Below are 26,421 nucleotides of genomic sequence, written 5' to 3' on the forward strand. Positions count from 1 at the left end.
ACTATCGACCACAGCATTCTCTTCAATAGACTAGAAAATTATGTTGGCACAAGAGGAAGTGCACTGGCATGGTTCAAATCGTACTTATCTGACCGCCTTCAATTCGTGGCAGTAAATGAAGAGGTATCATACCAATCACAAGTGCAGTATGGAGTACCTCAAGGCTCAGTACTTGGCCCCTTACTTTTCACGCTTTACATGTTACCCTTGGGAGATATCATTAGGAAACACAGTGTTAGCTTTCACTGTTATGTTGATGATACTCAGCTCTATATCTCTTCGCAACCCGATGAAACTTACCTATTTGCAAAATTAACGGAATGTATAGTTGATATCAAAACTGGATGAATAGCAATTTCTTACTGCTAAATTCTGAAAAAACAGAGGTGTTAATTATAGAACCAAAAACTTTTGCATGTAATAACCTAGATCACTATCTAGTACTTGATGGCTGCTCTGTAAATTCTTCATCATCAGCTAGGAACCTAGGTGTACTTTTTGATAGCAATCTTTCCCTCGAAAAGCATGTTTCTAGCATTTGTAAAACTATATTTTTCCATCTTAAAAATATATCTAAATTACGACCTATGCTCTCAGTGTCAAATGCAGAAATATTAATTCATGAGTTCATGATCAAGGTTAGACTATTGTAATGCTTTATTGGGTGGTTGCTCCGCACGTTTAATAAATGCAGCAGCTAGAGTTCTTACTAGAACCAGGAAGTAAGACCATATTAGCCTGGTTCTGTCAACACTGCACTGGCTCCCTATTAAACATTGATCTAAACAAGATCTTGTTAATTACCTATAAGGCCCTAAATGTTTTGGCACCTCAGTATTTGAGGGAGCTCTTATCAGACTATAGTCCTTCACGTCTACTGCGATCTCAAAACTCTGACCATTTACATTTATCTGACGCTTTTATCCAAAGCGACTTACAATTGCTATATGTCAGAGGTCGCATGCAGGGTTAAGTGTCTTGCTCAGGGACACATTGGTGTCTCACAGTGGATTCGAACCCGGGTCTCTCACACCAAAGGCATGTGTCTTATCCACTGCGCCATCAACACCCCATTTGATAATAACCTAGAATATCAAAATCAACTGCGGGCGGGAGATCATTTTCTGATTTAGCGCCCAAACTCGGGAACAATCTACTTAACACTGTTCGGGAAGCAGACATACTCTGTCAGTTTAAATCTAGATTAAAGACCCATCTCTTTAACCTGGTTTACACATAATACATTATCGCATTTCTATCATTCAAATCCGTTAAAGGATTGTTAGGCTGCATTAATTAGGTCAACCGGAACCGTTCCCAAAACACCTGATGTACTTGTTACATCGTTAGAAGAATGGCATTTACGCTAATATTAATCTGTTTGTTTCTTATTCTGAGGTCACCGTAGCCACCCAGATCCAGACTGTATCCAGATCAGACAGTCACTGCAGCCACCCGGATCCAGTCCATATCCAGATCAGATGGTGGATCAGCACCTAGAGATGACCTCTACAGCCCTGAACGTCAGCGGAGACCAGGACAACTAGATGAGCCCCAGAGACTGATCCCCAGTGAAGACCCTGTCTCTTATATGGCCATCGGGACAAAATCACAGGAACCAGATGAGTCCTATGACAATCTGACTCTGCTTTAGCCTAGATTTAAACTGCTATTTTGTCTGACAAGAGGAGAATGACTATTTTGACACACTATTCCCCCTTCTACATACTGTAAAGCTGATATAAAGTCACCCGGCTTTATATCAAGCTGATGTAAAGCTGCTTTGACACAATTTGCATTGTTAAAAGCGCTAATAGTGACTTGACTTGACTTGATGGACGATTAAGGGAATTTGGCCTTTGTGTTCTTCATATATATAATCCTGTGGAACAGGAAGTCATGGCTGGACAATTTCATGTTCCTAGTCACCCTGGTGTGCTAAAAAATGTAAATATGAATGGGAATATACTTCAGAGATATATTACTCATACGAATTTCTAGGGGTGCCAATAATTGTTGCCAACATTCATTGGAGAAAAACATTTATTTCATCATGAGATTTTCTCCCCACTCAAGTTTTACTTCAATGATAGTTTAGAATTGTGTGATTTGTTTGAGTGACAGATCAAAAGCATAAACAATGCAGATTTATTTTCACAGCAGCCTTTGCTCATATTTATCAAGGGTGCCAATATTAGTGAAGTGCACTGTATTGATTTATTACCAGTGTTGCTGGTAAAACAGTTTTGCTGCTTATTATTTTTGGAACCTGTGACATTTTGTTCAGGATTCTTTGATGAATAGAAAGCTAAAAAGAACAGCACTGATAATAAATCAACATATTGGAATGATTTCTGAAGGATTATGTGACACTGAAGACTGGCAAATAAATTTGCTAAAAAACTTTTGAACAGTGTGTGCGTATACACACACCTAAAGGATTATTAGGAACACCATACTAAAACTGTGTTTGACCCCCTTTCGCCTTCAGAACTGCCTTAATTCTATGTGGCATTGATTCAACAAGGTGCTGAAAGCATTCTTTAGAAATGTTGGCCCATATTGATAGGATAGCATCTTGCAGTTGATGGAGATTTGTGGGATGCACATCCAGGGCACGAAGCTCCCGTTCCACCACATCCCAAAGATGCTCTATTGGGTTGAGATCTGGTGACTGTGGGGGCCATTTTAGTACAGTGAACTCATTGTCATGCTCAAGAAACCAATTTCAAATCAAATCAAATCAAATCACTTTTATTGTCACATCACCACAGCACATGTGCCTTCGTGAGTGAAATTCTTGAGAGTGTGCTCCAGACAGTGCAGAAACAATTTACATATAGACATTACCATACATACGTACAGACTTATACAGATGACAATGTGTAATATACACATACGTATACTCAGTACACATAGTGTACTATTAGACAGACATACAGTTACCGATACACATTATACACAGTATGTAGTACACATTCTACGTTATATACACACAGTAATATGCGAAGATGCAGCAGATTATATATAAACCGGATGTGCAAATGTCATGGATGTGCATTGGATGGTATCCAGTGCTGGCAAAAAGATTGTTGTATTTGTGCAGTAGTGTACTGGTAGTCCAGTTTGAACTGTATTGGAATTAAAGTGCAGTGCGTGGCATACTGTAAGGTGGGAGTATGCTGTAGGGTGTATTAGTTTTGACTGTTCATTAGCCTGATAGCCTGAGGAAAAAAGCTATCCCTCAGTCGGCTAGTGCGGGATCGGATGCTGCGGAGACGTCTTCCTGAGGGTAGCAGAGAGAGCAGTCTGTGGGACGGGTGGCTGGAGTCACTGATGATCCTCCGGGCTTTCCTGATACACCGCCTGGTGTAGATGTCCTGGAGGGAGGGAAGCTCACCTCCAACAATGTGACGGGCAGTTCGCACAACCCTTTGCAGAGCTTTGCGGTTGCCAGCAGTGCTGTTTCCAAACCAGGCGGTGATGCAGCCGGTCAGGATGCTCTCCACAGTGCAGGTGTAGAATGTTCTGAGGATGCTGGGGCTCATTCCAAACTTCCTCAGCCGTCTCAGGAAGAAGAGGCGTTGGTGTGTCTTCTTCAGCACTGCATCTGTGTGAGCGGACCATGTGAGATCCTCAGTGATGTGAACACCGAGGAATTTGAAGCTGTTTACTCGCTCCACAGGTGTCATGTCGATGGTGATGGGTGTGTGTTCTCTGCTCTGTCTCCTGAAATCCACCACCAGCTCCTTGGTCTTATCGATGTTGAGTGAGAGGTGGTTCTCCTGACTTTAGTCAGGGTTCTCACCTCCTCTCTGTAGGCCGTCTCATCGTTGTCAGTGATCAGGCCTATCACCGTTGTGTCGTCAGCAAATTTGACGATGACGTTGGAGCTGTGTGTTGCTGTACAGTCATGTGTGTACAGGGAGTACAGGAGTGGGCTGAGGACGCAGCCCTGAGGAGCACCAGTGTTGAGGGTCAGCGGGGATGAAGTGTTGTTGCCCATTCTGACCACCTGACATCTGCCTGTCAGGAAGTCCAGGATCCAGCTGCACAGAGATCCGTTTAGTCCCAGAGTCTGGAGCTTCTCAACCAGTGTGGCAGGCACTATGGTATTAAATGCTGAGCTGTAGTCCACAAACAGCATTCTCACATAGGTGTTCTTATTTTCCAGGTGGGAGAGAGCAGTGTGCAGGGTGAAGGCAATAGCATCGTCTGTGGAACGGTTTCTGCGATATGCAAATTGTAGGGGATCCAGTGAGTCAGGCAGCACAGAGCAGATGTAGTCTCTGATGAGTTTCTCAAAGCACTTGCTGAAGATGGGTGTCAGAGCAATGGGCCTCCAGTCATTCAAGCATGTGATTTTATTTTTCTTTGGTATGGGCACAATGGTGGATTTTTTGAAGCATGCGGGAACCACAGACAGAGAGAGGGAAAGGTTAAAAATGTCTGTGAAAACCCCGGCTAGTTGGAATGCGCATGCTCGGAGCACACGGCCTGGGATGCCATCGGGACCCACAGCCTTGCGGATGTTCACCCGTCGGAAGGATCGGGTTACATCTGCGACAGAAAAGGAAAGTGCGCTCGCCTCTTCTGCTACAGCCGCGGGAGCGCGCTCTGTGTGGGCGGTGTTGTGAGCCTCGAAACGAGCATAAAAGTGATTAAGTTCGTCCGGTACAGAGGCGGCAATGTTCACAGTAGCTGGTTTATTCCCTCTGAAATCTGTGATGTTATTGATACCCTGCCACCTGCTTCTTGCGTTGTTGGTTTTGAATTGTTCTTCAACTTTGTTTTTATATTGTCGTTTGGCAGCTTTGATTGATTTCCTGAGATCGTAACTGGCTTGTTTGTGACCGTCAGAGTTTCCGGATTTAAAGGCAGATGTCCGCGCTGACAAGGCTGCTCGAACATCGCTGTTAATCCACGGTTTTTGGTTGGGGTAGATGCGGATTGTTTTTGTCGGTACTACATCCTCTACACACTTCCTGATGAAACACGTTACAGTATCTGAGTACGCCTCTATGTCGTCATCAGACGCTGCCCGGAACATGTCCCAGTCCACGTGATCAAAACAGTCCTGTAGTATAGCGTCTGATTGGTCCGACCAGCATTGAATTGTCCTGAGGGCGGGTGCTTCTCGTTTCAGTTTCTGCCTATAAGCAGGCAGGAGCAGAACGGAAGTGTGATCAGATTTGCCGAAAGGTGGGCGAGGGAGTGATTTGTAGGCGTCCCGGAATGGAGAGTAGCAGTGGTCAAGTACACGATCACCACGCGTGTTGATGGTGATGTGTTGGAAGTATTTTGGGGCTATTGCTCTGAAGTTGGCTTTGTTGAAGTCCCCCGTAACAATAAACGCCGCGTCTGGGTACGCGGTTTCCTGCTCGCTTATATTCCCATGCAGTTCCTTGAGTGCCTGGTCTGTGTTGGCTTGAGGGGGAATGTAAACGGCTGTGATTATGATCGCTGTAAATTCCCTCGGTAGCCAGAATGGTCGACACAGAATCATATGAAATTCCAGATCAGGGGAGCAGGAGGATTTAATAGAGTGTAGGTTCCTTTCATCACACCACGAGTTGTTGATAAAGAAACAGACGCCCCCACCTCTGCTTTTCCCTGTGAGCTCTTTCGTTCTGTCCGAGCAGAGCACGGAGAACCCCGTAAGCTCGATGGCTGAGTCTGGAACCACTGCAGACATCCAGGTTTCTGTGAGGCAAATAATGCAGCAGTCCCTTGTTTCCCGTTGGTATGAGATGCGTGCCCGCAGTTCACAGAGTTTGTTGTCCAGTGACTGAACGTTAGCCAGCAAAATAGTTGGGAGAGGAGGTCGGAGGGGACGGCGTCTGAGTCTGACAAGGACGCCGGCTCTCTTCCCCCTTTTCCGGCGGCGTTTCCTCGGTCGCGATCGTGCAGCCCAGACAAAGGGCTCTGATGCGGTGTCTGTAAACAAGGCGCCGGCGTTCAGGAACTCAAAGTCCGGTTTGCGTTGCGCGACGAAGGAACCAATGTTTAAAAGCGTGTGTCTATCGTAGACAGTTATACTGACAACATCTAACACGTGAAACAACAAAATAACAAATAAAACATAAGAAACATAAGAAAAACTGCAGAGTTTTCTTGGAGCTCGCAACACGGCTGCCATGCTCGGCGCCATCTTGGATCACCAATTTGAAATGATTCGAGCTTTTCCATCACGCCTTGTTACCACTGTGCAGGCTGGTGGTGGTGGTGTAATGGTGTGGGGGATGTTTTCTTGGCACACTTTAGGCCCCTTAGTGCCAATTGGGCATCGTTTAAATGCCACGGCCTACCTGAGCATTGTGACATGGTGCATTATCCTGCTGGAAGTAGCCATCAGAGGATGGGTACCTGGTGGTCATAAAGGGATGGACATGGTCAGAAACAATGCTCAGGTAGGCCGTGGCATTTAAACGATGCCCAATTGGCACTAAGGGGCCTAAAGTGTGCCAAGAAAACATCCCCCACACCATTACACCACCACCACCAGCCTGCACAGTGGTAACAAGGCGTGATGGATCCATGTTCTCATTCTGTTTACGCCCCATTTCTGACTCTACCATCTGAATGTCTCAACAGAAATCGAGACTCATCAGACCAGGCAACATTTTTCCAGTCTTCAACCGTCCAATTTTGGTGAGCTCGTGCAACTTGTAGCCTCTTTTTCCTATTTGTAGTGGAGATGAGTGGTTACCGGTGGGGTCTTCTGCTGTTGTAGCCCATCCGCCTCAAGGTTGTGCGTGTTGTGGCTTCACAAATGCTTTGCTGCATACCTCGGTTGTAACGAGTGGTTATTTCAGTCAAAGTTGCTCTTCTATCAGCTTGAATCAGTCGGCCCATTCTCCTCTGACCTCTAGCATCAACAAGGCATTTTCGCCCACAGGACTGCCGCATACTGGATTTTTTTTCCCTTTTCACGCCATTCTTTGTAAACCCTAGAAATGGTTGTGCGTGAAAATCCCAGTAACTGAGCAGATTGTGAAATACTCAGACCGGCCCGTCTGGCACCAACAACCATGCCACGCTCAAAATTGCTTAAATCACCTTTCTTTCCCATTCTGACATTCAGTTTGGAGTTCAGGAGATTGTCTTGACCAGGACCACACCCCTAAATGCATTGAAGCAACTGCCATGTGATTGGTTGATTAGATAATTGCATTAATGAGAAATTGAACAGGTGTTCCTAATAATCCTTTAGGTGAGTGTATATATATATATACACACACACACACTACATAAATTGTATCTATATATCTAAATAAAAATAGACTACAGATACAGTGTACAGTATATGATCCAAAGTAACTAGTAACTAACTACTTTAGTTTTTTATCCGATACTTTTTTACTCTTACTCAAGTAATTAAAAAGACTATTGCTTTTACTTGAGTAAATATTTCTATAAGTGCTTTTACATTTACTTGTTTACAGTTTTTGGGTAGAGATGCTCACAAGTCTCTGAGCTAGAGTCCAAGTCAAGTCTCAAGTCTCTGAGCTAGAGTCCAAGTCAAGTCTCAAGTCTCTGAGCTAGAGTCCAAGTCAAGTCTCAAGTCTCTTTATTATATTAAGTCTCTGGTTATAATAAGTGTTGCATCACGTACAGCGACCCATCCAACACTGCATAGCTATATATAAGGAATTCAAAACATGTAATATGTTATTATGACTCCTTTATCTATTAGCATACAGTATCAGCTTTGATTTTGGTATATAATCAGTGTAAACAGGCTATTGCAACATGACAAAAACACCAAGAATGCTTTACTTTTAAGTTAATATTATCTGTATTTTGCCTTGTAGCATGAACACACAGTACAGTACAGACCAAAAATTAAGAAAGACTTAATATGGTCAAACATCACATTGTAGCTAAATGCAAAACACTATTGCAACAAACCAAACGATGTGAAATATATGAAGAGTTCAGATGCAAAAGCCATCTGAAATTTTCTTTAGAATGATCATTTTTATCAAGCTTGTATATTTAAGTTCAATAATTTCACTTAAATTACAATGAAAATGCAACTAATCATAGTTTATAAACTACTGTAAGTCAACACATCCCAAACTCTCAAACCAGTGTAATGTTACATGATCAACAATAATCCTGAAACCTGTTTGCAGACAACGTTAACCCTTGTATGGTGTTCGGATCTGTAGGACCCGTTTTCATTTTTTACTAGAGAAAAATTATACGATTAATAATTTTTTCAAACTCAGACTCATTGGCCTTGGCTCATTTTCTGTGAAGAATATATATCTGAACACATTTTCAATGACCACACTGGTCACACACTCTCTCACACGCAAGCACTCAAGCACACACGCGTGCGCGCACACACTTACACACACACGCACGCACGCACACACACACTCACTCGGATATGTGGTTTACGGGACTCTCCATAGGCGTAATGGTTTTACTAATGTACCAACTGTATAATCTATCCTTAAATCCAAAGCTAACGATGAATAGCACAGCAGTCGCCATGTTTGTTCGTTGTCCTCTAATGTATGGCGGCCGCGCCTAAAATAAAACTTTAAAAAAAAGTGTGGCCGCGCCTGTGCGCAGCAGATACGTAGTACGTCACGTGTTACATGGGCAGGTTATAGGTAACGGAGGGACGGGAATAACAGCGAGCTCATCATTCCTAAAAATAAACATTGTTCACGAGTCCCGCAGCTCGAGTCCGAGTCGAGTCTGAAGTCTTTCGAGGACGAGTCTCAAGTCTAGTCTGAAGTCACTGTGTGTGCGACTTAAGTCGCACTCGAGTCCGAGTCTCAAACTCGAGTCCCCATCACTGTTGGGTACTCTACCCACCTCTGTGTGTGAGATGTAAGTGTGAGTTTTGTGTTTCTGCCCCTGCCATTCCCGCACAAGGTTGTAGCACTTTAATTCATAAATGTGATCTAACAAAGGTAAAGGGCAAATTTTGACCATATATGCTGTTTATATTGCTTGTAATTGGGATGAAGTAAACATCTGTTGAGTATTTTAACATATAATTTTTGATTGGGTTGAATTAAAACCCCAAAACTGCAGTGAGTCCACCAGCCCCTCGAACACTGGCTGAGTAGCAAAAATATGAAAACCACACAAGGGTTAATATTCTCGCACCTTATGAACAGCGTCTTCACGTCCGCACGCTTCTGACAGTGCTCAGAAATGCACATATTGCGAAATTATTGTGATTTCAATGGCTTAAAATGACTTGTTTTTAAACCGCAATGCTTAAAAACATGTGCAAACAATAAATTTTCATGACCACCATAGCACACCAGTGTTACGTGACCGTGTAACCGCGATAGAGACAATAGTCGAAAATTTATATTGGTATATCGCCCACCCTTACATACCACAAACAAAACACAATTTTAAAGGGGTCATATGATTGTGTTAATAAGAACATTATTTTGTGTATTTGGTGTAATGCAATGTTTTTACATGGTTCGAGCTTCAAAAAACATTATTTTCCACATACTGTACATTATTGTTGCTCCTCTATGTCTGCCTTTCTGAAACGTGCCGATTTTTACAAAGCTCATCGTTCTGAGAAGCAAGGTGCTCTTATTGGCCAGTGCTATCCATTAGCCAGTGCGTTGTGATTGGGCGAATACCTCAAGCGTGTGACAAATGTTACGCCCCTTACCGTATTTTGATGGCGTGTCGTGACGAGAGTAAAACAATAAACCCACTATAAATGAGGCATTTGTTGCATTCAGTGAGGACATAATTACTGATTATAATGACTCATATAGTCTTTTTACACGTTGCACCGTGCCACGTTTGTGATCACCATGCATTTGTGATCGTACAGTGTGTGCAGAATTGTTAGGCAAGTTGATATTCTGGTCATATTTTTTTTACCAAGAACATTTTACCAATTCCAAACCACATCAATCTTAATAACTACTATTGAATTTTGTATTTAATCATTTATAAGTGATATATAATTTTCCATGAAGGCTGAAAGTCAAAAACTCCTTATTTCAGGTGTTCAGAATTATTAGGCAGGTTTTCTTTTATAGATACAATGAGCCAAAAAAGAGATTGAACTCAAGAATAAAAGTTTAATATATATATATATATATATATATATTAAAAGCCCATGAGGAGGCGGCAATACTAATGCAATAATAGAATTAGCAAAGTTAAGGTATGACCATTGGGCAGCAAAATGCTCATTGGGTTAGCACGGTCAGAAAAAAAACAGGTGGAGAAGAAAAGACACGTTAACTGCAAAAGAATTAAGAATTATTGTGAATAATTAGGTGAGAAACCATCAGTGACCATTTAGTCTCCAGCACCATCATTTTCCAGAACTGCAACCTTCCTGGAGTCTCCACAAGTGCACTGTATCAGGTTCTCAGACCATTTGCTTGGGCAAAAAATATCTTTAAAATGGCCCTCACTTAATAAGAATAAGATGCTGAATAAGAAATACATGAAGACTGATTTTGTATAGGCTTTATGGACAGATAAGTTGTGAGTGACTCCTGAAGAACCAGCATCACATCCTCTTGTACTACTGTAAATTCTAACTAGAATTTATCTTCCAGAATCTGGCAGTAAGTTTTGGGAGCTCATTTTAGTTCATCTCCTATCCTGAAAAGTCTGTCTTGCAGGATTTATTAAAAATGAGCTCCTAAAACTTACTGCCAGATTCTGGAAGATAAATTCTTCAAACAGTGGCACAAGAGGATGTGATGCTGGTCCTTCAAGAGTCACTCACAACTTATTTGTCCATAAAGCCTATACAAAATCAGTCTTCATGTATTTCACAACACTTCAGCATGTTATTCTTATTAGGGGCCATTTTAAATAATTTTTGGTAACACTTTAGAATACTGTTTCTTACTTACTGCATAACTAATAAGGAATTACTGAAGAACTAACAGGTAATGATTCATTAACACTTAGCGCACTACTGTTAACTACTAAGGAAGATGTGTTAACTAATCAGTATGTAATACAATTTTATGATTGTGTTAAGTAACAGTTAGCTAAACAATAACTAATGTATTCTGTCACACCTCCTGAAGAACTACTATTAATTATCTACTCGTTATAGTACCAACTTTGTTACAGTCCACTACTACTATTATTAGCCTATAATGGAAATGAAATATGCACACCCAAAAGGACTCATTACTATAATTGTACATAACGAGGGGTGAGAACCAGAAGGGCGTAAGTGACATTTTGGGTGAAATGGATATATATATATATATATATATATATATATATATATATATATATATATATACTGGCAAAAGTATACTGTCATCCATGAGTATACAATTTTTTATTATAAACGATTGAAATCAGTGCACAAAGTCAGATCAACCTATGGTAAGTTTTTGTTTTGGCCCTCCTGTAAAGTTAGTGAAATGTCACTTAAGCCTTTCTGGTTCTCACCCCTTATGTTTTTGCCTGTATGGTAAATAATTTCCTTGTTCTGTTTCTTGTTCTGAAATCTGCTTCGGAAAGGAACCGCAACTCAACTGTCTTGCCATAAATATCCAACTTACTACAGATACAGTACACTCTGTAAAATGGTGGTTTGTTAATTAATCAATTAATTTATTAATTTATTTTCTGAAACACTGGGATGAAGCTGTTGGGTCATATTTGTTTTTTAGTCTTAGGTAGTTTTTGTGTTGTGTTAATGCCTAGTTAACGGCAGTTTCCCTGAGCCCAGCTCCCGTATAAGTAATTAATTCCTTATTAATTACTAAAGGTTTCGCTATATTTTCACTTTAGAATAGGCCTACTCTTGCAGGTTCAAAATAAGTCCTGCATAATTATTTATGAATTACTAATGGGCTCCCTATGTTTTCACTTTAGAATACTGTTTCAGGTTCTAAGTGATTCTTGAAGAATTATCTAATAATAATTATTTATTAATTACTAAAGGTTTCACTATATTTTCACTTTAGAATAGGCCTACTCTTGCAGGTTCAAAATAAGTCCTGCATAATTATTTGATAATTATTTATTAATTACTAATGGGCTCCCTATGTTTTCACTTTAGAATACTGTTTCAGGTTCTAAGTAATTCTTGCGGAATTATCTAATAATCCTTTATTAATTACTAATGGGTTACCTGTATTTTCACTCTCCCTCAGTCCTTGCCTTACATACAGAAATTGAATTAATAGTAATATGGTATATGCTGAGGAGGCACACATACAGTACTTTATATAAAATATAAAAACTAAGGTAAGTTATCGCATGGCACTGGAGAGGTGGTGGGGTTCCTATCGGATGCTGATTTCTTACAAAACAAACTCAAAACAATTCACTATACAGGAAAAACCTCTGTAAAATTTATTGCATTTATTAATATTGCATTTTCATACTGCTACTACTGCTAATAACATTTATATGAAAGGGTCACAACTCAATGTAATTGTGTATGACTGTTCATTAGTAGTTACTTCATAATTATTTTTATTGAACCTTAACTAGTAGATAATTAATAGTAGTTCTTCAGGAGGTGTGACAGAATACATTAGTTATTGTTTAGCTAACTGTTACTTAACACAATCATAAAATTGTATTACATACTGATTAGTTAGCACATCTTCCTTAGTAGTTAATAGGGATGTAACGGTATGAAAATTTGTCATCACGATTATAGTGACCAAAATTATCACGGTTATCAGTATTATCACGGTATTGTTAAAATGTGCTGGAGATGTTCAAAAAGTACCGATACATAAATCACTTCAAGTTTTATACTTAAAAATCAACAAACAGCAAATAAAATGACTTTTTGTTTGCATAATCACTAAAACAATAACATTACCAGTGAGGTCTGGATTTTAAATGACAACTTGACTGACACCAGTTTAATAGCATGTTCAAATAAATAATGTAAATGTTCAAATAAAGCTTTGAAAAAGTTTCATATAAAGGTAAACCTCACATTTCAGCCTTTAAAGAAAAGAGTTAAGTCAAAATGATAATTGATTAATAAGGGGAAGGGGAGGGGAAGTGGTGTGTGGCCAAGTATGGTGACCCATACTCTGAATTTGTGCTCTGCATTTAACCCATCCAAGTGTACACACAGTAGTGAACATACACCAGTAGTGAACACACACCCGGAGCAGTGGGCAGCCAATGCTGCAGCGCCCGGGGAGCAGTTGGGGGTTCGGTGCCTTGATCAAGGGTCTCACCTCAGTCGTGGTATTGAGGGTGGAGAGAGTGTTGGTTATTCACTCCCCCACCTACAATCCCTGCCAGACCTGAGACTCAAACCAACGACCTTCAGGTTACAAGTCCAACTCTATCCACTTATCTGCTCCATAAATAATTCTATATAGCTTATCTGAATTGTTTAAATGTGTTGAATCCACATAAGCTTGTTTTTCTTCAACCGGTTAATATTTACAGCAGGGCATGCAAATTTGGTCCGTTTTTTGGCCAGACAGAAACTGCACACAGGCTGAATGTAAATAAGTGTCTGTAAATCCACTCTCGGGCAGCAGGTGGCGCTTTATATGGAAAAGCTGAATTACAGCTGATTCCCGTGAACTCCGCGAACAAAGCAGTATTGTGTTTAAGAACACTTCCTTTAGGTATTACATGGAGCTAAGATGAAAACAAAATGCCATCGAATCGTTTCTGAAGACAGTCAGATCCTTCAGAGGTACATTCATATAATTAATTCAGTGATATATTCATTTGTATAATTCCCTCAGCACTCTTTTAAAACCTCCCAGCTTTTCCGCCCTGTTTTCACTCAGAATGAAACTCTGCGTGCGCTCGTGAGACTGTTACACTCTGCTTTATGCCGGACAGTATTTATTTATAGTGAGTTGTTCAGATCGCAGTAATCGAATACGGTTTTAATGATAATTAAAATATGAAACGGTAATACTAACCGTGGGGAATTTTATCATGATTTATCGTCAAACCGGTAATCGTTACATCCCTAGTAGTTAACAGTAGTGCGCTAAGTGTTAATGAATCATTACCTGTTAGTTCTTCAGTAATTCCTTATTAGTTATGCAGTAAGTAAGAAACAGTATTCTAAAGTGTTACCGAATTTTTTTACCCAAGCAAAGTCTCTGAGAACCTGACACATTCCATTTCTGAAAAACTCCAGGAAGGTTGCAGTTCTGGAAAATGATGGCGCTGGAGGCTAAATGGTTCCTGATGGTTTCTCACTTAATTCTTTGCATTAATTCTTTTGCAGTTAACATGACTTTTTTTCTCCACCAGTTTTTTCTGACCGTGCTGACCCAATGAGCATTTCACTGCCCAATGGTCATGCCTTAACTTTTAATATTTATCCTGCCTAATAATTATGCACACATGAAATAAGGAGTTTTTGACTTTCAGCCTTCATGGACAATTATATATCACTTATAAAATATTAAATACAAAATCAATAGTAGTTATTAAGATTGATGTAGTTTGTAATTGGTAAAAATGTTCTTGGAAAAAAAATATGACCAGAATATCAACTTGCCTAATAATTCTGCACACACTGTAGAAACGCCAAACAAGCACTACTCTACACTGCTCAAAACTCGCATTTGAATAGTCAGTAGCAAATTCTTTAAATATCTAAACATACTTACAGGCTGTGAGTCAGAAGCACCAGACTGTCCTTGCGACCCACTTCATAGTGTTCACATCACAGCCATTCATAGTGTTCACATTGTAGGCTACTCTCTCCCAGGTTCTGGAAACAGTCCTCTGTAAAATGTGCTGCGCAACAACAATACTACAGCGAGAATAGAAGTTATGCCCTCTTTCTTTGCGTATACGTTTGGGCAGTGTTATGTAAATCTTCCCACACAGTAACGTAGACATGTGGGGGCGTGTTTGAATGAATGTATTATTAGGAAGGCGTGGCAGTCTTAACTTTTATAAAGATTATCTCTTTGGGTTTGAGACTTTAATCTTTGCAACTTTACAGATCTTATTTATGCACAAACAGCTTGTAACTCTCCAAAGACGATGGAAAACATGAAATCGCATCATATGACCCCTTTAAATAAATATTTTACTTAAATGAAAATTCTGTCACATAGAATAAAAATTTAATGAGGACAGAATTTTTTCCTCAAAACATTTAATAGTATTATAGAAGCAAGAAAATCACACAAGTTTTAAATGACATGAGGGTAGGTTACTGGTAATTACTCTTATTCTGTTTGTGAATTAATGTGATGGGTGTCTGGGGTTGAGCTTTCCAGTCACACCAATTGGGAGACCTGGCTGTCACACCAGTCCTGTGTGAACAGCTTTATTTTTAAAGCAATGTTTAGATGAATATGTCTTTGTGTCTCACCACAGGCGATGGCTCGGGCACTTTATCCCAGCCATTCTCTTGAGAGCTGCTGTCTTTCGCTCTTTTCAGCCTGCGCTGGACATGCTGGCCCTTTATAAACTCTATGTAGTCTTTATAGACACTGAAAGGTCCCACCAAGACACTCAGGAAATTTATATTGTAGCTTAGGTACTCCAACAGTGATGGCTGAATGCTGTAAGTAGAGGAAACAGAAGGGTCAGTAGAGAAATACATAGTTAGAGATGTTTCATGTAATAAGATTCTGTTTCTACAAAGACTAATCACTGTTTTAGTCCCAATCATGGTGTGGTGAAACTGCTATTCCCAACAAATGCAATGAACCATCGTAAGTTCACAATTGCATTTATTTATTTTTTGGGCTTTCTGTCTTTATTTCCTTTTTTGCACATCTTAAAGCATTGTGCAAACATATAACCTATTGTTTTTATAGTTCAGTTTTAAGTTAAAGAATGAAGTAAAAATTTTGATAAATAAAGGTGAAGGGTTACATGCCAAGTATTCAGTACCTTTCATTTTTTTCCTTGCATAATAAGTTGTAATTGCTGCCAAATATACTTCAACTAAGTACTAAATTAAGGATCAGGGCCCGTATTCATAAAGATTCTAAGAATCCTCTCAGAAAACTCTTAATTTAGCTTAAAAACTTTTACGTAGGAGTCTTAGCTTAAGAGCGATTCGGGACCGATCTGAGAGCAACTCTGAGTAAGGAATAGACAAAAACTTTCATCTTAGTGAGGAGGCGGGGTTGACCCCGTTGCTATGTATGACACAATCTTTTGAAGACTGTGATTGGTTGGTTGTCAAGAAGGAAATAAAAGAGTGCTTTTAAGAGTAGGGTATATTATAAGCCTTCACTTTGAAATTACAGGCGGAATTTTTCCTCTCGCTCTTTCTCACACACACACATTATATATGTATATATATTCTCAATTTTTTATTTACCATGCTGTCATACTTACAGAGCCGGCGCCAGGGCACCTCCATCGGGGGGCATTTAAATTTCTAGGGGGGGCACAAATCACGTTGTGTGTGTGTGTGTCGGGGGGGATGGGGGGGCTGCAATCTGTGATCTCGTGCAATTGCTGACGCTCGCTAAAGCGTGCAATCGCATTATGTGCGCTGTTTTATCGGTACTTTCGCTTTCAGAATCGATCGCGTTCAGCAAGGAGGAGAGAGGATGGAAAGTGGGGGGGCACAGTAACTCGTTTGGGGGGGGGGCACGGCCCGCCATGCCCCTTGGCGCCGGCCCTGCATATTTACTGTGTTTTATAAGTGCTGTAACAGACCCAAATCATCACTGCTGCATAGTTGCATTTTTCCAGTTGCCAAATATGTTAATGTAGTGATTTCTGGAGCTATGGCAATTCTGTGCGGTGTCTGAGATGTTAGCATGTCTTTAATAAGATCAGTCACAAACATGATCCCTGCACAAACTAATGTGTAGTGTCTTATTAGCTCACTGTCATGCATTGTGTGCAACACATTTCTTCTCCCTCTTCATTTTCGTCCATTTTCTCCGTTGTTAAAGAAACTCTTAAGCCCCTTAAAAGTCCTCGTCCGTACTCCTAACAAGTTTGACCTTAAGACCTCTTTTAAGGGTTAAGATGCTTTCTGAATTACTTTTTTCTTTACTAGGTTTTTTTCTTTAATTTTAAGAGTAAACGCCCACATTTCTAAGAATTTTCTTAGAATTTTGTCACTAGGAGCTACTTTTTGCATTAAAATTCTTCATGAATACGGGCCCTGTATGTGATATTTTATTTTTTCATTTTGATAAATTTCCAAACAGAACAACAGAGCAATCTGTTAAAGACGCAGTTATGATGAAGTAATATGTCCCTAAGCTTGCCTCCTATTCTGCTACATACTCAAAAGTATTTACTTTTTCTTAAAAAAAAAAAAAAAAAAGAGAGAGTACATACTTCTAGGGCATGGTATAAGTAGGCGAATTCGGACACAGCTTTAGTGTCACTGTAACAGAGTATTATCATAAATAGTGGTCAAATATCAAAGCTATCTAATCTCAAGATCAAATCACAATATTTATTGTAAAAAAATAATGCATATATTTACAGCTCCACTGTAGAGATATATTTTTAAGGAGTAATTTTTATGTTATTTTATATATGCATGTATACATGTGTGTGTGTGTGTGTGTGTGTGTGTATATATATATGGTGTGTTCAGAGTATTCAGACCCCCTTCACTATTTTCAATTTTGTTATGTTGCAGCCTGATACTACAATTGTTTAAATTCATTTTCTCTCATTAATCTGGATTGGGGAATTTTCTGCCATTCTTCTTTGCAAATCCTCTAAAGCTCGGTCAGGTTGGATGGGGACCGTCGGAGGACAGCCATTTTCAGGTCTCTCCAGAGATGTTTGATAGGGTTCAAGTCAGGGCTCTGGCTGGGCCACTCTAGGACATTCACAGAGTTGTCCCTAAGCCTCTCCTGTGTTGCCTTGACTGTGTGCATAGGGTCATTGTCATGTTGGAAGGTGAACCTTCGGCCCAGTCTGAGGTCCTGAGCACTGTGGAACAGGTTTTCATTGAGGATATCTCTGTGCTTTCCCTCAAGCCCGGCCAGTCTCCCAATCCCTGCCGCTGAAAAACACCCCCACAGCATGAGGCTGCTACCAGCACACTTTACTTTTGGGATGGTACCCTGCAGGTAATGAGCAGAGCTGGATTCTTTCAAACATGATGCTTAGAATTGAGATTCATCAGAGTAGATAATCTTTTTTCTCAGAGTCTGAGGGTCCTTTAGGTGCTGTTTTGTAAATTCCAAGTGTGTTTTCATGTGTCTTCACTGAGGAGAGGACTGAGTTTGGCCACACTGCCATAAAACTCAGATCGGTAGAGTGTTGCAGTGATGTTTGTCCTTCTGTAGGTTTCTCCCATCTGCATATATGATCATAGAGCTCAACTAGAGTGACCATCAGGTTCTTGGTCACCAGTCTAGACAAGGCCCTTCTCCATCAATTGCTCAGTTTGGCTGGGCGACCAGCTCTTGAAAGGGTCCTGATTGTGCCAAACTTCTTCCATCTGAGAATTATGGAAGCCACTGTGCTCTTGGGAACCTTCAGTGCAGCAGTTTTTTTTTTTTTTTTGTAGCCTTTCCCAGATCTGTGCCTCAATACAATCCTGTCTCTGAGCTGTGCAGGCAGTTCCTTTAACCTCATGGCTTGGTTTTCATTCTGATATGCATTGTCAGCTGTGAGGCCTGAGAGATGTGTGCCTTTCCAAATCATGTCCAATCAATTTAATTTACTACAGGTGGACTCCAATCAAGGTGTAGAAACATCTCAGCTATGATCAAGAGAAATGTGAGGCACCTGAGCTAAATTTCAAGTGTTGTTGCAAAGGGTCTGAATACTTATGTAAATGTGATATTTCAGTTTTTTTTTTATAAATTTACAGACATTTCTAAAATTGTTTTCACTTTGTCATTATGAGGTACGGATGTTGTTACGGGGCTGACGAGACGTGAGACGTGCGGATCCATATGCAAGGCTTTATTATAAAACATGGTCAGAAACAGACAGTGGCAAACAGGTATGGCAAGGGCAAGACACAGCAATCCGTGGAGCAAGCGTGGGTCGATGATCAGCGAACAGTATCCAAAGGGGCAAGGCAGAGAGATAATCCAGTAGCGAAAGCAATAGTCCAAACGGGGAGCGAACAGAGTCCAAACGGCAGAGGCGAAGGGTAAATCCAGGAAACACGGGCAGGGTCAGACACGGCAAGAAAGGCAAGACTAAGACTAAGGCTCCGTAAAGTAGCTATCCCTGGGAGAGTGATAAGTGCTAAACAATTACAGGAACAAAACAGAAACACGGAATGGCACGGTAAAGCAGCTAGCGCTAGGTGAGCACTAAATGCAGATCAATACTCGGCCCTGAGCAAGAGCAAGTCCCAGCCTTAAATAGAGAGTGAGTGATTGTGAAATGAGCATCAGGTGTGTGTGATGTGTGAATGGTGACAGCTGTGATCTGTGCAATGCATTGTGGGAAATGGAGTCCAGTGTGTTGTGAGTGAAAGTCAATGTGGTGAACGGGTGACCTCTGGTGGTGGTTAACCGGGAGAGCATGGACCAGATTCGTGACATAGCCCCCACCCAAGGAGCGGCTTCCAGACGCTCCTAAATAATCCAGGAGGGCGGTGGAGCGGAGGCGGAACAGGGGGAGGGACGGAGGGCCAGGTCCTTGAGGAAGTGGGAAGACCGGGGATCGGGGCAGAGCAGGACATCCAGCCGGAACCGGAGACCAGGACAGAGCAAGAGCCCATCAGGGCGGAGCAGATGACCACCAGACCCGAGCAGAAGACCACCACGGCGGAGCAGAAGACCACCAGACCTGAGCAGAAGACCACCACGGCAGAGCAGACGACCACCAGACCCGAGCAGAAGACCACCACGGCGGGGCAGACGACCACCAGACCCGGGCAGAAGACCCCCATGGCGGAGCAGACGACCACCAGACCCGAGCAGAAGACCACCACGGCGGGGCAGACGACCAACAGACCCGGGCAGAAGACCACCACGGCGGGGCAGAGGACCACCAGACCTGAGCAGAAAACCCTAGCCAGGAAGCAGACTGGGCAGGAAACCATGGCAGAGTCTGAGATCTGGGGGAAACAGAGACAGACAACACAGGGAGAGCAGAGACAGACAATACAGGGAGAGCATTCATGATCACAGAGGGCGTGGCAGGGCAGGACGAGGATTCATAGACTGTGTTTTTAGCCGTGACAGGACAGGGCGAGGGTACACAGACGGCTTCTTTAGCCATGACAGGACAGGGCGAGAGCTCACAGACGGCCTCTTTAGCCGTGACAGGACAGGGCGAGAGCTCACAGACGGCCTCTTTAGCCGTGACAGGACAGGGCGAGGGATCACAGACGGCCTCTTTAGCCGTGACAGGACAGGGAGAGAGCTCACAGACGGCCTCTTTAGCCGTGACAGGACAGGGCGAGGGTTCCCAGACGGCCTCTTTAGCCGTGAAGGACAGGGCGAGAGCTCACAGACGGCCTCTTTAGCCGTGACAGGACAGGGCGAGAGCTCACAGACGGCCTCTTTAGCCGTGACAGGACAGGGCGTGAGCTCACAGACGGCCTCTTTAGCCGTGACAGGACAGGGCGTGAGCTCACAGACGGCCTCTTTAGCCGTAACAGGACAGGGCGTGAGCTCAGGAACGGCCTCCATGGCCATGACAGGGCAGACAGTGAGTTCAGGAACAGCCTCCATGGCCGTGACAGGGTAAACAGGGAGTTCGGGAACGGCCTCCATGGCTGTGACAGGGCAGACCATGAGGTCAGGAACGGCCTCCGTGGCCGTAACAGGGCAGACAGTGAGTTCAGGGACGGCCTCCGTGGCCGTGACAGGGCAGACCGTGAGTTCAGGAAGGTCCTCCATGGCCGTGACGGGGCAGACAGTGAGTTCAAGAACGGCCTCCGTGGCCGTGACGGGGCAGACCATGAGGTCAGGAACGGCCTCCGTGGCCGTGACAAGGCAGACAGTGAGTACAGGAACGGCCTCCGTGGCTGTGACAAGGCAGACAGTGAGTACAGGAACGGCCTCCGTGGCCGTGACAAGGCAGACAGTGAGTACAGGAACGGCCTCCGTGGCCGTGACAAGGCAGACAGTGAGTACAGGAACGGCCTCCGTGGCCGTGACAGGGCAGACAGCAAGTTCAGGGACGGCCTCCGTGGCCGTGACAAGGCAGACAGTGAGTTCATGAATGGGCGCCACCACCTCGGGAGGTTCTGCAGCGGAAGGTGCCACCTCTGGTGGTTCTGCAGTGGACGCCGCCCCCTCTGGAGGTTCTGGGGCAGACTCGTGGACTGAAGAGGCCTCAGGAGCAGACTCGTGGACAGGAGAGGCCTCAGGAGCACAGTGTGCAGCCCACACACTCAAAATGGCGACCGCCATAACGGGAAGCACTGAGGTCAGGGGAACAGTCTCTGTAACAACCAGGGTTGAGGCCCTGGGAATGCCAGCTACTCGCACCGACATCAGTGGTGGGTCCATCATACTGGATATCAGAACTCGAAGGACTGACCTTGAATCTGGGGTAACAGACTCTGGCTGAGGAGCTGAGGCGTGAAGTGACTCTGGCTGGAGCACTGAGACGTGGGCAGACTCTGGCTTGACAGCGACGACGTGAGCAGACTCTGGCTTGACAGCGATGACGTGAGCAGACTCTGGCTTGACAGCGACGACGTGAGCAGACTCTGGCTTGACAGCGACGACGTGAGCAGACTCTGGCTTGACAGCGACGACGTGAGCAGACTCTGGCTTGACAGCGACGACGTGAAGGGGTGCTGTTGCTGCCGCCATTTTGTGAGTGAGTGCGGTGTCGCGTTCCTCCGCGACACCCACAGTAAAAGAAGAGCCCACACACAGCAAAGCATAGTCCATAAATTGACTGAGAGATGAACGGGAACCCTCGCTGATTAACTTTGACCGGAGCGGCTGATTAATGCCCTCGCAAAAAAAATCTATGAGTGCATAGTCCGGCAGATCAGAAAAATAGGCGAGGTCTAAGTACTCCTGTACATAAACCTCGAGCGGTCGCGAGCCCTGCTCGAGGGTTAATAGCATCCCTGCAGACTCCATACCTGGCCAATGTCCTCTTGAAAAGCCGGTGGATCCTTGTGTGGCCGAGTATTCTGTTACGGGGCTGACGAGACGTGAGACGTGCGGATCCATATGCAAGGCTTTATTATAAAACATGGTCAGAAACAGGCAGGGTCAAACAGTGGCAAACAGGTATGGCAAGGGCAAGACAATCCGTGGAGCAAGCGTGGGTCGATGATCAGCGAACAGTATCCAAAGGGTCAAGGCAGAGAGATAATCCAGTAGCGAAAGCAATAGTCCAAACGGGGAGCGAACAGAGTCCAAACGGCAGAGGCGAAGGGTAAATCCAGGAAACACAGGCAGGGTCAGACACGGCAAGAAAGACAAGACAAGGCAAGACTAAGACTAAGGCTCCGTAAAGTAGCTATCCCTGGGAGAGTGATAAGTGCTAAACAATTACAGGAACAAAACAGAAACACGGAATGGCACGGTAAAGCAGCTAGCGCTAGGTGAGCACTAAATGCAGATCAATACTCGGCCCTGAGCAAGAGCAAGTCCCAGGCTTAAATAGAGTGTGAGTGATTGTGAAATGAGCATCAGGTGTGTGTGATGTGTGAATGGTGACAGCTGTGATCTGTGCAATGCATTGTGGGAAATGGAGTCCAGTGTGTTGTGAGTGAAAGTCAATGTGGTGAACGGGTGACCTCTGGTGGTGGTTAACCGGGAGAGCATGGACCAGATTCGTGACAGATGTGTAGATTAATGAGAAATAAAGAAAATTGTAGTGTCAGGCTGCAACATAACAAAACTGAAAAAAAGTGAAGGGGGTCTGAATACTTTCTGAATGCACTGTATGTGTGTGTGTGTGTGTATATTTTTTTGTATATTTAAATGTACAAGTGTTTTTAAAAAATACATATTTTAAATGTATAAATATATTATAAAAGAAACAACTCTAAAAGTACTAACAACGGGTCTCATTCACTAAACATGCGTAGGCACAAATTTTTGTGTGAAATGTGCGGACGTTTTCACGAATAAATCATGATTCATCAAAAACTTTCGTACTAAAATGTATTCTAAATGTACGAAAAAATTCAAGAACAACTTATACCACACGTACGCAATAATCATGTACACCCGGGGCCTTATAAGCATGTATAAAGAACCCTACATATAATTAGATATGTTATTTACAGGGTGGGTGAAAAGTAGCTAGACATTAAAATTGATAATAAAGTATAATTAGAGGGCCAATTATATATATATATATATATATATATATATATATATATATATAATTAGAAGTCCAAACAACAAATCACCTGATCTATCCTTATATAAATGGTGATTATTGTGTCTCACCTTGTGTTTGGAGGCTTGGCACACTTGGTACTTGAAGACATTGCAGCACATGCTCTAAGGAGCGAGTGCGTCTTTAGAGAGCGCACAGATATGTTTGCTGAGAGTGACGAATGGCTGTTCAGTCGATTTAGGTTGCGCAGAGAAGTCCTTATTGATTTATGCAACTCACTGGAACCACACCTAAGCCATATCACCAACCGCTCTCACCCTATACCACCTTATCTCCAAGTTCTGTGTATCAGATTACTTGCTACGAGAACATTTCAAAGGGAAATTGGGGACCGAGCCGGAATTTCCCAACCCTCTATAAGCCGTGCTATTCACAAGGTGGTAAAAGCTATTGTAGGTCTTATGCCAAATTATGTAAAATTTCCTTATGACGTGGCACACCAGATGGTAGTTAAGAGGGGGTTCTATGAGATCAGTGGCATACCTAATACCATCGGTGCAATAGACTGTTCCCATGTGCGTACAAAAGCGCCATCCGCAAATGCAATAAACTATGTGAACAGAAAAAATTACCACTCCTTCAACGTTCAAACAGCCTGCGATGCCAGTTGTAACATACTAAATGCTGTTGCACGCTGGTCCAGAGGAACTCATGATTCTTTTATTTTACAGAACAGTTATTTAGGACAGCGCTTGCAAGCTGGGGGTGGTGAAGAGGGATGGCTTCTTGGTGAGTAGAAGTGTGCCCAGAATATTTTTTAGTTAATTTAAATAAAGGTTCATTATCATGATGCTTGTTGTATGTGACAGGGGTTATGGTCTCAAAACATGGCTCATGACACATCTAGCCAACCCAATGACCCCTCAGGAAGTGCGCTACAACCTAAAACATGCCCATGCGCACTCATTGATAGAACGCACAATTGGGGTACTCAAATCCCGTTGGATGTGCTTGGATGCAGCTGGTGGAATGCTGTTATACAGGCCAGAGAAAATCTGTCAGATTGTTTTAATATGTTGTGTATTGCACAACATCGCAATGGCATGGGGTGTACCTGCTCCTTATGGACCACACACACATGTGAACCTGTGGGTGGCGAGATGCACACGCCAGCCCAAGCAGTGCTTCAAGCACGCCTTCAGTTGATACAATGTTTATAACAGCCATATCACCCTGCAGCCCAAGACTGGTTGCCCACTGAAGCTAAGCAGGGTTGAGCCTGGTCAGTACCTGGATGGGAGACCTCCTGGGAAAACTAGGTTGCTGTTGGAAGAGGTGTTAGTGAGGCCAGCAGGGGGTGCTCACCCTGTGGTCTGTGTGGGTCCTAACACCCCAGTATAGTGATGGGGACACTATACTGTAAACAGCACCGTCTTTCAGATGAGACGTTAAACCGAGGTCCTGACTCTCTGTGGTCACTAAAAATCCCATGGCACTTCTCGTAAAGACTAGGGGTGTAACCCCGGTGTCCTGGCCAAATTCCCTCCACTGGCCCTTATCAATCATGGCCTCCTAGTAATCCCCATCCACTTGATTGGCTCTATCACTCTCTCCTCTCCACCTGTAACTGGTGTGTGGTGAGCGCACTGGCGCCGTTGTACTGTGGCTGCCGTCGCATCATCCAAGTGGATGCTGCACACTGGTGGTGGTTGAGGAGAGACCCCCACATGATTGTAAAGTGCTTTGGGTGTATGGCAATACACAATAAAAGCGCTATATAAATGCATCATTCATTCATTCATAATGGTATATAATCTCATTCTATTTTTTTAAATAGCTTTTGTAGTTTGCTGCAGTGCACATTCTATAATTGAGCAAATGGAATTTGTAAAAGTGCTTTTAACAATTGCAAAAAAGGTTTAGGGAATATTAAAACACCAGAAAACTGAATTTTGCCACTATATATTTATTCACATTCATGCACTTCTGTGACTGCCAAGCAATGCTATCAATTTATTCGGTGACTCATTTATTTTCTGTAGGCCAGCTGCCACGTCCTTAATGACAAGGATGAGGGCATCTTGACCAGCAAGCACCTCGTCGGTCAGGACTCGTACGCCAGTGCGCCTATGTGAAGGGGTATAAACGAGTGGATTGGGAAGTAGACTTCAAACAAAACTTCAGCTTCTTCATTTCCATATGCTGTCTGTGGATGTTCTGCAAAAGCCGGTAGTTTTGAGTTATGATGATTACTTGAATACATTCCTTCAAATAAAGATTTTGATTTAAGCAAATTACCATGTTGTAATTGCTCCTGTATTAGGTCACTCTCACCCTCACTCCTTTCTATAATGCCGCTCAAGCTTGACTGTCCTATAATTGCAGACATTCTTTCATCGAAAGCAGACAGATCAGGTGGCCCCTGCCCTCCACCCGTGTCTTTTTTCCTCTGTTGAACTGAAATTCTTCTTTTGACCACGAACTTCATGTCAAACCACTTTTTTTTTACTTCTGCAACTGTCCGAATTTCTGGTGAAACCACATTAACGGCTTGTGTTACCGCATCCCATGCTTCTTTTTTACCTGTGCCCGTTACGCCAGTGGATACACTTTTAAATAGCAAATTTTTTCTGGCTTCCGCCTCCAACAGCAAAACCTCATGTTCATTATCGTTAAAGTTCTTTTTCTTTGTCTTTTGTTTCAGTGCCATAATTGTCTTTCTCTGGACGAGTGCCGCTTTGCGGAAAGCCCTTATATGGAGCTGGTTTGGGCGTGTATTATGCAAATTACTAACCTCGTTCCACACGGGCTCTCATTTAGAAGACTCCAAATTCACTAACAGAAGAACGAGTTTAAGAACAAGCTCAAGTGCGTACTCACTGGTTGTGAATTAGGCGGAAAGTTTTCTTGAGAAGTTCAAATGTGCGTATAAATACGAAAAACATACGCAATTATTAGTGAATGAGACCCAATATCTGTAAAATTATCAGTTTTACTGTTATTTTAATTAGTATATCTTTATTGATCCATTACAATAATTCTATTTTTTATACAAAAAATGCTGTATTATTTATAAAGTATTTTAAGTATTTTTTGGTTATTTTTCATAGGTTTACTTTACGCTGTGTAGCTATGATGTAATAGGAACACCCTCTGGGTGTGCCGATTGTCTGAAGAGTCACGCCAATTCATTAGCTGATGGCGTGCGTGCCGCCTCGATGCTCTTACGTCGCCATGCTTATACTG

General features: G+C 42.7%; 1 protein-coding gene across 1 annotated transcript in view; it reads right to left on the reverse strand.

Annotated features, from left to right (window-relative positions):
* Nucleotides 1-26,421, reverse strand: part of mboat1 (membrane bound O-acyltransferase domain containing 1) — a 150,397-nt gene that overhangs the window by 53,899 nt on the left and 70,077 nt on the right. Inside the window, exon 7 of the mRNA XM_079445877.1 lies at nt 15,323-15,515. Within this exon, the coding sequence (XP_079302003.1) occupies nt 15,323-15,515 (193 nt within the window). The remainder of the gene's footprint in view (nt 1-15,322; nt 15,516-26,421) is intronic.

Source organism: Barbus barbus (genome assembly GCF_936440315.1).
Source record: "Barbus barbus genome assembly, chromosome: 21".
Lineage (NCBI taxonomy): Eukaryota > Metazoa > Chordata > Actinopteri > Cypriniformes > Cyprinidae > Barbus > Barbus barbus.